The sequence below is a fragment of the Phascolarctos cinereus genome, unplaced genomic scaffold, assembly GCF_003287225.1.
Source record: "Phascolarctos cinereus isolate Bilbo 61053 unplaced genomic scaffold, phaCin_HiC Scaffold_4;HRSCAF=312, whole genome shotgun sequence".
Taxonomy (NCBI): domain Eukaryota; kingdom Metazoa; phylum Chordata; class Mammalia; order Diprotodontia; family Phascolarctidae; genus Phascolarctos; species Phascolarctos cinereus.
This window is the reverse complement of record NW_027555847.1, coordinates 161,854,299-161,866,031: the sequence shown is the minus strand read 5'-3', so window position 1 is coordinate 161,866,031 and position 11,733 is coordinate 161,854,299. Positions and strand designations below refer to the sequence as shown.

Genomic DNA, 11,733 nt, shown 5'->3' with positions numbered 1-11,733 from the left:
TGGAGTTCAGGAGACAGAGCTGGATATATAGACTTGGGAGCCATCTGTACAAGGTTGATAATTGAACCCAGGAAAGTCAAGGGCAGAATTGTCTGGGGTTAGGAGTAGAGTCCTAGGATACAGTTCTGAAAGGACCCTAGAAATCATCTAGTTAGAAGAGACTACAGAACATGAATGTTGGGAGAGAATAAGCCTTCTTTCCCCCACTCTTCCCTCATCAGGCTGTGCCTAAGGATTTCCAAGTCCTGTGGCAGTAATGTATTCCCAAGCAGGGCTACTACTTAATCCAATCATACTGACCCCTCCCCACCTCTCACTCTGAGGTCCTAACCTATAGGCAAAGTCATACTCAACATTACTTTGACATAGCTACTTAAGACCAGTTCCAAACCAGCTGCCCTAGAGTGCAGAGTTGGCATTCATCAGCTTGTCTAGGGTAGTAGAAATCTTTGCTCCTCCTTTTGACCAGTGAGAAGTGAGAGAGGGCAGCAAGGGAGAGTAGTGTGTGAGACATCCAGCACAGGAACTGCTGCAAACCACTTGGCTGAGTGGAAAGGATTGAGATATGTACTTACTGGGGCTGCTGCTGGTAATGCTGCAGTTACCACCCCTGTCTATCCAAAATTCACACCAGTCAGAGACCAAGATTGCCATGGGGAAAGTGATCCTTTCTGCCCTGGAGAAAGCCACCTCCTATTTGGAGAAGAGATACAGGGAATTTGATCTCGACTCATTGGTTGGATTTTTGATGCTAAAAGGTAAGGTTACTTTTTCTTTTACACGGGTTAGCTAGCAACTGAAATTGTTTTCATATCTCTCTACTGATAGTCAACCTGGGGGAGAGGAGATGATCCGGAATTGGACCTTTGAAATTTGAAGCTCAGGAAGGGTACACTCCTTTTGATCACTTGGTATCCCTGGCCTTGCTTCTTTTAGCTTTTCAAAAATACAAGGAATTTTAAGAAACAAGAAAAAAAAAAGTGGGAAACAGAGGTCCTTAAAAAATGCTGCAGGCCAACTGGATAGTCTCTGTGGCTCATTTTCTTTCAACATTGTACTAACAAGATGGGAAATTTTTTAAACTATTTGTGTGAAGAACCCAAAATAGGGGCTCCAAGAAGAAAGGGAAGTTTCTCTCATTTAGCAGACTCTGCAGACTACTTATTTGCTCAAGGTCTTTACCAAGAAAGGTGAGAACATGGTAGGAGTTTCTTGACTATGTTTAATGACTTTTATATGGAGAATGAGGAACAACAGCAATCTTGGAAACTATCTAGTTCAATTTTCCTTACTCATCTGGGTATACATAAATAATGTTCTTTTTTTGCAGCCTATGTGAGAAAAATGGAGTTGAGCTTTCATACTGTTTCATCCTTCAGCTATCTAGAAACCCTATCCCTCATATTTACAAAAGTTGGTCATAAGCCTCCTACATGTGACTTAATTCATTTTCACAGCAGTGTTCTGTGGGAAAGGGGCACTTAATTTTTGGAAAGTTTTTGGAAGGGAAGAAGGGACTTGCTATAGGGCTGAGCTTCCCCTGCTTCCAGTCCCTTTGTCCCTCTTGCCTTCTGATGAATCAAGGGGCTGAATTCTAAAGTGGGGTGAGGATTGGTACCTCCTGCCTGACGGAGAGAACCAGAACAATAATGGTAAATTTTAAGGAAAGCAGCTTTTGCCTAACAATAAGTAGGAATGAGACTCAGAGACATTTCTTAGAATCAGGAGAATCAAAGCAAACCTATGAAACAAGACGTGATTCATATCCCTGCCCTGTTCCTTCACAGTACAGCTAAAAGGTATCCTGGAAAAATGGGTCCATGACTCTGACATGAAAACCCTGACCTTGAGTGTTGAGAAGATAATAACAAAGTTGACACTAATCATCCCCAAAGTTGAAGCTTTCCTCAAAATTATTGACTTCAAGTACTTAAGAGGTAAGATGGGTGAAGACAGAATTTCTTCAGTAACACAGGATTGTAAAATATTTTGTCATTCTTGAGGTTATTTCCTAGACAAACTGGTCTAGCCTCTGTGCTTAAATGATCATGACAAACCTATGCGATTGAGTGGACAAGTAGCCATGCAGCCTCTTGACACATTACCAGGAGCATAATACTTGCCTGAGAGGCAGTAGTAGAAATCTTCCCCCATCACAATTGCTTCAGATACTAAAATATCCCTCTGGCATCCCCAGAGAGAAATAAGCCCATGTTGGAAGCCCAGCACTGGATAACATTATACTTAATGGCACCCTAAGTAAACATTCTAATTGTGGTTGGAGGAAGGAACCCTCACTTTCTAACCAAACTGGGAGTCCCTGCTTTGTTTTTGTTTTTTAATTAAATTTTCCCCAGTAATGATATTCTCTGGGGCTTAATGTGCCCATTAAGAACCTCTTCCTACTAATGAGAATTCTATTTCCTAATTGATTTCAACCCCATGTCTTGAAGGGCTGGTGTTTTCCATAAGTCCCAAGCTATTTGCCTTCAGGGTGATATTTGAGGGTGCCACGGGAAAAGCATAGGCTCTGGGGGCAGAGGCCTTAAGTTCAAATCCTGACTCTAACAGTTAATCTTCCTAGGCCTCAGTTTCCACATCTGTAAAGTTGTGGAGGTTGGACTAGCTGGTCTCTGAGGTAACTGCTATCATAACACCAGAGTTATGATCTTTGATCCTTGTAGACTCTACAATCTTATAAGAAATCTGGGTATGATATAGGTATGTCTAGAACATCAATGGAATAGAAATCAAATTCTTAAACCAATATATATTGGACTATGCCATTATTGAAGTCCTTTCCAGCTCTCAAATTCTATGATTCTGTGAGATGCCATCGTCAGTCAGGCAAGAAGCATTTATTAAGTGCTTATTACGTGCCAGATACTGAGCACAGAGCCTTTGTATTGGAGATATAAAAAAGGCAAAAAATGTGCTCTCTGAACCTAAGAGCTAACATTCTAATGAGGGAGAAAACATGCAAATAATAATAATATTGGCTAACATTTACATAGTGCCTACTATGGGCCAGCCATTGTTCTAAATACTGTACAAATATTATCTCATTTGGTCCTAACAACAACCTTGGGAAGTTGGTACCATTATTACACCTATTTTATAGAGGAGGAAAATAATGAAAACAGAGAGGTTAAGTGACATGCCTGAGGTTAAAGAACCAATATGTGTCACTCAGTTGGGTATGGAAATCTGTCTTACCCTACAGGAAAATAGGGGTGGAAGGGGACAAGAGAGCAGGTGGTTGATAGAGGGGAGGGCAGATTGGGAAAGGGGGTAATCAGAAGCAAATGCTTCTGAGGAGGGACAGGGTCAAAAGAAAGAATAGAATAAATGGGGGGGCAGTATAGGATTAAGGGAAATAGAGTTAATATTTCACAACATGTCTACTATGGAAGTGTTTTGCATAACTGCACATGTATAACCTATGTTGAGTTGCTTGCCTTTTCAATGAGGGTGGGTGGGGAGGGAGGAAGGGAGAAAATTTGGAACCCGAAGTTTTAAAAACACAAGTTTAAAAAAAAAAGAGTTTTTACGTGCAACTGGGAAATAAGAAATACAGGAAAGGGGGTACAGAAATCTATCCTGCCCTACAGGAAAATAGAAGGGAAAGGGGATAACAGGGGAGTAGAGATAGAAGACATGGCAGACTAGGGGAAAGGGTATTCAGAATGCACGCCATCTTGGGGTGGGGGGAGGAGCAAGATGGGGTGAAAATTTAGAACTCAAAATCTTGTGGAAGTAAATATTGAAAGCTAAAAATAAATAAATTTATATTAAAAAAAAAAAAGAACTAACACATGTCTAAGGAGAGATTTGGATGCAAGTCTTCTTGAGTCCAGGCTCAGCACTCTATCCACTGTGCCAACTAGCTGCCCGAATTATATACATACAAGATGGGTAAATAGAAGTTAATCTTAAAGAAAAAGGAATGGAGCAAAGGCAGGCAGAGGGAAAAGATAGACCAGAAAAGACAATGATTTGTCAAAAGTTACATAAATTTACTTTTTTTTTACTGTATCGCTGATCAAATCTTGCTCTTTCACTCTGACAGAATTCCAAGAGATTCTACAGCCAGAATTTTGGAAGTTCCCTCTTTCATGGAGAAACACAAGCTCCTCCATGATCTATTCCAAGTTTGACAACTCAAATCCTTTTCCAGAAAAAATGAGTGATTCTTGCATGTCACATTTACTAGGAACCAAGTGAGTTCTGTCCTTTTTCTTTCTTCCCTGGATAAAAAAGTATTAATAGTTACCCTTCCCCTACAAATTCCTCTCACAGTACCTGCTTCCATTTCTATGTGCTATTCAAGTCCATGTCCAGTTCCTTTCATGGCAACAAGAACCTGTGCCAGCACGACCAGGCCTATAACTCTCTTGAACTTTATTCATTGTTTTCCCCATATAACACCCTGGAACTGCTTGCTCCCCAGAAAGAACAGTCAGCCATGCAGGGTCACCAAGTTCTGCACGGAACTCATGACTGCACCTAGACAAAGTGGTGAAGAACTAGTAAAACAACTCTCCTACTTCCAAATAGCCAAAATGGTAAGTACCCAGTAGGTCACTTCAGAGGCCCAGAAAGCTGGCCAGCAGCACCATATATTAGACAAGTATTTTAATGGGCTAAAAATCAGAATGACACATATATTTTTTCCTTTAGTATGTAGTTTGTTCATATTTTTTCCTTATCTGTAAGGTACCTTAATCGCCTTTTAAGCAGATTCCAGCTTAGAGGATTAACTTATTTATAATTATTTGTATCTTCCCATGTTAGCAAGGATCTCTCCACTACTTTTTGGACTAGCAGAAGGAAAAGAAAAAAAAAAGGTGTCTTTGCCCTCTGCTCTTCTGAATCTGGCTACTGATCCAAAATTAGAGGTGGGGACAGTTGTCAATAACTAAGAGCTCAATGAGGTGTTTTAAATTACTTTTAAAAATTCAAGAACTCAGTTGGCATAGGAAGGGTTGGCTGTTTGTATCTGATACGAATGAAAATAAGTAGGTGAGTGGATGGCATATGGGTCTTAGTACTAACAATCTCTCAGACCCTGCTATAGCTGTTCTTCCAAAAGGTAAAAAAAGAGTTATTCTTAGACAACCCTATAGTTCCAGGTACTGATGAAACAATCAAGGAGACTTTGCAAAAGGAATCTAGGCAAAAGGCTTTACCTTAAATACAGTGACAATTTAAAAATCCATCTCAGAAATATAACTTTTGCATATAAGAACTGTTACTCATTGCTACTAGCAATATTCATTTCAATTCTCTCTAATTGTCTGATTCCTAGAAAAAATGCTCAGGTGGCCTGTTCTTCCTAACAAAATACTACATGGACATCTTTTGTGCTAACATGATGGAATGGAACTTGAAAACAGAAAAAAATAGATCCTTGTTTCAAAATAAAAGTATCTTCATGATAAATAGTATGAACTTCCTTCCATTCTACAGATAAGTGAAAATTATCTTCCTTACCCTTAAATGAAGATACACACACACACACACACACACACATACATTCTGCCTTTGTCACAACCCTACTCCCCTAAACTACTGAAAGAATGAGAAAACATTTAACTGACAAGCATCAAAAGACCTTGGTGTGAGGGATAAACTTAACCCAAATGTTAGAGGTTCTTTAGCTTGGAAATCCAAATCCCATCAGGACTTTTCATCACACAAAGAATCTATGAATTTCATCCAACATTGACTGAAAGCTCTTAATGGGGGAGGTGATGTTAAAATGAAAGTTGAACTAGGCTATGCATCTTGTTGCTATAGCAAAGATGTAGTCTTCCCTACTAGCCAAGAGTCCCAGTGGTTCAGTAGATTCACTATTGCTCAGGTTGGTACTGAGCCCTGGGAACATAGAAGGCATGTAAATGGGAATAGAGATAGCTTTATGGGAAGGATTGTCAAAGCCACTCAGCCTGTTGGGAAGATTACTAATTCCACCTTCTTTTCCTCAGTCATGCTCTGTGGATTTTCTGGGTACTCAGATTCCTACAAGATCCCTTGGATTAAGACTATTCTCAAATGGCAGAATTCTGAGGAAGGATGCTATTGGAAGATTTGTAAGTAAAGTTGACTCCCTTGGTGGAAGGGAAGTTGAGGAGTTAGAGAAGATAAAATGCAATCTGTCATATTCCATCAGATGAGGTTGTAATATCAGGTTCTTCGATTCCTTAGTAATATCAAATACCATTTCCTCAAACATTTGATAAGGTGAGATTAAGGATATATGTGAGTATTGTGTTAGGAAGGTGAGCTATTAAGAGTAAGGGAAGCTAGCTTGTGGTTTAGTAAGTGCTACAGGGATTTGCATTTAAACACACACAATAAACAGTAAACAGAAGGTCTGGAGACAAGGGCTAAAATATATGAAGCTCACCAAATGGGGTCTAGCTGGTTCAAAGGCCAATATTATAGAGAATACACAATGACCTTTTTGGAAGTCAGATATATGAATTATTGACTGTGTCCCCAAGATATAAATTAGACAGCCTTTGAGACCTAGTTGTCAGTTACACTGCCTTCTACCATACTGGTCTCTTCTTTGATTGCTACATTTTTGAAAACCAAGCAGAGAGAATGGCTTCCAGCAAATACAATAAATGACAGTGAGGAGTCAGGCACTCCTCTGAAATCCAAAGGAAACAGTAAAGCTGTTTCTGTCACATTCACATCTTGACATCAGAGGTAGTCTTAGTTCCATGGCATGAAATGAAATACACAGCTCCTGGATACACAGAGAAGAGGCCTGGGAGGCAGCATAGATAGCTATTACACTTTATATAAGGTAGTCTGAGCTAATTTTTCACAACATCAGTGACAAATTATAACCAAACCCCAATGATAAGTCACAAAACCCTGCTCTAATAGTGCTGAGCAAATCACCTATTTATAACATGGTTCCTATGGAACACTCCTCTTTAATGCCATTTCTATTAACACCATTTTTAAGGAGAATGAATTAAAGGCATTAGGTGGGTGTTGGCCTATACATACTACTGAAAGCAAGAAGTAGGAGGTTCAGTATTAAGGTTCTAGTCTCTAGAACTCTTAGGACAAAAGAGCCACAAATTTAAGAAGAACAAGTGATCACCCACAGGTGAGCAACTTTTGAGTCAAAGATTTTATTTGGAGAATTATGATGATGATGATTATCCATCATAAACTCTTACTGACTGCCAATAGTGCAGTAAGGTCTTCACAAACATTAAATCAGAAACCTGACTCTATGCCTGGTGCTCATAATCTCTACCCAAGGGACAGATAAGAGAAAATATTATGAGAAGAGAAGCACTTTCAGGGAAGCAAGGAACTGAGTCAAGGCTTTGCAATGGAGTTTCTAAGTTGAAATCATTCAAATGGAGGTTGTGAAAAGAGCTGACAATAACGAAGAATTTTAAGGAAGAGGGAAAACTGTGGAAGAAGCAAAATAATTCTAGAACACAAGGAAGAAGACATCCTTCATGTTTATATAGAACTATAAGGTCAGAGGCAGAACAGGAAGCACATTTTAGAAGTGAAAAAAATACAAGAAGTTTCCCACAAGTCAGGAATGATGAAGTTGAGAATAGATGAAGAGAAAAGAATTTGTACACATTCATGATATTCCCTTCTATTTCTTCTCTCCCTAGTTGTCATTGGAAACCGGCCATTAAGGAGAGGCAATCACCTTGAAGGTAAAATTCTTGAAAACAAATAGTATGCATTTCAAGTACATGAAGAAAGACACATAATCAAATTCTGTACATATCCTCTTCTTATACACATGTACATCATATTTCACTATGAAAAAGACAATATAACTTTCTTGGATATGTGTGTGTGTGTGTGTGTGTACACACACACACACACACACACACACACACACATATATATATACACATACATACATACATACATATATATGTTGCATTTGCTCTTCTGGAAATGTACATTTAGACCACATTCTTTAGGAAAAAAGTGGAGAGGAAACCATCTTCATCACTGTTAGGCAGTCCAGAAGACTAAAGGATGAAAGACTTGGGGATGAAAAAGTGACTAGGATAAGAAAACTGTGATACCATAGGTCTAATCTAAATACATGCTACAATTTCCTATTTCTCTAATTTGATGCAGTGGTTTTTTTTTTCTTAGCCATTCATTTTCAGGTTTTAGCTTCAAGCAGAGGGCAAGGTAGAGCCCTGTTTGGTTGTCTTACCCAGCATTTCTCTAAGAAAGATTCTTGCTTTTAGTAGTCAGAGCAGCTAAAAAAAGTGAACCAAATCTAGACCTTTTCAAGATCTTAGTCCTTATTGGTCATCTAGTCCATCCCTATATCAAAGAATCTCTGCTTTAATGTACCTGACAAGTGGGCATCTAGCCTGTGCTTAAAACCTTCCAAGGAGGGGTGATCAACCAGCTTGTGAGGAAACCCTTTCTACTCTTCAAATTGTGAGGAAGTTTTTCTTCATTTTCCTCTTTGGAACTTCTATCCATTGCTCCTGGTTCTGCCCTCTGGGGCCAAGTTGGACAAGTCTTTTACCTCCTGCACATCACAGTCCTTCAAACAATATGACAGATATCCTATCCTCCATCCCAGTTCTTTTCTCCAGTCTAGGCATGCTCACTTCATTAAGCCTATCCTCATGTGTCATGGAGTTAGGCCCTTCACCATCCTAGTTGGGTTTCTCTGGATACTCTTCAGCTAATCAATGTCCTTCTTAAACTCTGTTATCCAGAGCTGAATACAAATGAGATCTGAAAAGCACAGATTCCAGGGGGATTCTCACCTCCATATGCTAGAAGCTCCTAATGCTGTCCAAGATTGCATTAGGTTTTGGGGCTGCCACATCCTGCTTCTGACTCATATTGAGCTTGCAGTCCACCAAAACACCCAGATCCTTTCCAGAATACTGCTATCTAACCACTTTTTCCCCATATTGTATTGTTGAGGTTGGGTTTTTTTACCCAAGTGCAAAACTTTACATTTATCCTTACTGAATTTCATTGTACTAGATTTAGCTCAATGCTCTAGCCTGCCAACAACCTTTTGGATCCCAACTGTACCATCTATCTCACTTTGCTGTCATCTTTAAAATGGTAAATATAGTCTCTATTTCTTTATTGATGTCATTAATGAAAATATTAAACAGCATAAGCTCAAGATCCCTGGAGTAATGCACTAGAAACCTTCTGCTGTGGTGACAATGGACCATGGGTATGCTGGTAAATGTTTAACAATTAGGTTTTCCAGGGAAAAAATGGACTTACATACTTTAAGTTTAATCTGCATCATTAACACTTTCTTAAGTCTAAATAATCAACAAAACATACTTCTAACCCTGACTTATATTGATTGCTATTTCTGAGTTGTAAATGCTTACAATGAAAATTTAACAACCATCTCTTCCAAGTTGGCAAAAATTGTCTCTAGCTCACCCTTGCATTAAACTATGTGCAAATGTCTTTGAGTCTGCCACCCAGTGAGTTCTGAATCCATCTGATTGTATCATTGTCTAATCCGTATCACTCCATTCTCTATAAGAATAGTATGAAATATTTTGACAAAAGTTTTGCTAACCTCCAGATAAACTAAGGCCATAGCATTCCCCTCATCTACTAATTTCATAATCTTATCAAAAAAGGAAATGAAAATAGTCTAGAGTGACCTGCTCTTGACAAAGGCAAACCAGTTTTTTGTAATCCTTTTCTAGAGGTTTTGTAACCCTCTCTTTAGTGATCCATTTGAGAATATTCCCAGGAATCAAGTCAAATTCACTGGGCTAAAGTCTGCAAATTGTATTTTTTTTCTTTTTTTTTTTAAATTGGGAAAATACTTGCTCTTCTCCAACGATGTGGTACATCACCTGTTTTCTGTAATCTTTCAAATATTGCTGACAGAGAGTGATGATGTTCCTTTATAATTTCATAAATTCATCCTTGAGTATCTCTCATTCCTCCTGGATTAACTTCTCCTGAAACATTTTGCTCCACGGGATCTTACATATCTTTTTTTCTGAACCCTTTGAAAACTGCTTCTCTAAAACTTACAGTATGTATCAAACTATGCCTAGATTTCTTCTCCTCTATTACAGACTCTAGGAGAGAGTGGTGACTTCCCCTAATATTCCCATTGTTTCCACCCCAGCAAGTACTTCCTCTCCATTAGAGTAAATAAGATCCAGAATAGAATTTCTCCTTGTGACTCCTCTATCTTTTGAAGGATGAAATTATTAATCAGGAAAGTCAAGAGATTATTAGCTGCTCCTCTTTGCATAGCATGATAGCTCCAGCATATGTCTAGATGATCGAAGTCTCTCATTACTCTGTCATAACTCTGTGCCAGGATTTGTGATCTATTCTTCCAATTCCTTACCCATTTCTCTTTATGTCCAGATAGACCATAGTGTATTTAAATAACAAAAATTTCTTCCATTTTTCCATCCTTTGACTTCCACCCAAATACTCTCCATCACACTTTCCCCCTCCAGTCCCTGGAATTCTTCACGTGAGCATATATTATTAATATACAATGCTATCCTTCCTTTACTTCTGTTTCTTTTCTTAAAAAGTATATACATTCTTAGCCATAGTCTAGTCAAAAGTTTTATCCTACCAAGTCTCATGAATATCTATGAGGTCACATTTACTCTCTTGCATCAGAACCCTTAATTTCTTGGTTCTTTTAAACACATAAGTTCATTTAGTATTGTGGAAACAGAAGAAAGGATGTAGGATTGGGACGGAGGAGCAAGACAATTTCCATTCTTTCCATTTCTGCATGAGTCTGGACCGCAGCCTCCTCTCAGTTTATGTAAAATGAGAGAATAGCCTTGGCTCCTAGGGAAATTGTTCAAATGAAAAAAGACATGTATTTGACACAGTTGAAGATGAAAAACCCTTCTAAATAAAATGAGACATTACCACATGAAGTTAAATGTCCATACCTGAAGCTAAATAAATGAGTAACGACATCAATGTGGAACTATGGTAACCCTCAGCTCTTCCAAGTTGGTAAGAATTGGCTCTAGCACATCTTTGCATTGAACTATTTGCAAATGCACTTTGAGTCTGCCATCCAGTAAATTCTGAATCCATCTGATTTTATTATTGTCTACTCCATATTATTCCATTCTTTACAAGAATAGTGTGAAATATTTTGTCAAGAGTTTTGCTGAACTCCAGGTAAACTAAGTCCATAGCATTGAAACAACAATGAAAAGGATATCTGATGTGTAGCCTAACAAGATTATTTCCCCCTAGGTTGGTGTTCTCCATGAATACAGCAGCAGCAGCTGCTTCCTTGGGTGGCTTTCTTTACTACTTTACAGATAATTTGCCAACCATCAATAAGCCTCATTAAGGCTTACAACAACCAATTAGTGACTAAAATGGATAACTCTGTACTTGATAACTGTTTTGTAATATGTTCCCTTGGGTCTTGAGTTTGCATATGTTTTGCAAAGTACAGGCAGCAGATTAGAAAAACCTTGTGTTATTTTCTAAATCAAGGCTAATAAAGATAGAGGAAGGAGCAGAATAACAGTATTAATTGTATCCAGCAAAATGATTCCATGAATGGTCCCCAGAAATAATCAAAGCCAGTTAATTCAATCAATATTAAGCACCTTTTATGGGCAGAGATGTGTGGTAGGTGCTAGGGGAGATAGAAGGATGAATAAGCATGGCATGTCTCACAGAACTTACACTAAAATTTTCTTTTCT

General features: G+C 38.5%; 1 protein-coding gene across 1 annotated transcript; it reads left to right on the top strand.

The window, feature by feature from the left end:
* Window positions 1-565: 565 nt before the first annotated feature.
* Window positions 566-11,272, top strand: LOC110203191 (UPF0764 protein C16orf89 homolog). Its single transcript, XM_020979678.2, has 8 exons — window positions 566-758; window positions 1,788-1,937; window positions 4,070-4,220; window positions 4,451-4,565; window positions 5,309-5,444; window positions 5,988-6,092; window positions 7,662-7,728; window position 11,272. Coding segments are annotated over exons 1-8 (918 nt in total).
* The last annotated feature ends 461 nt before the right edge of the window (window positions 11,273-11,733 follow it).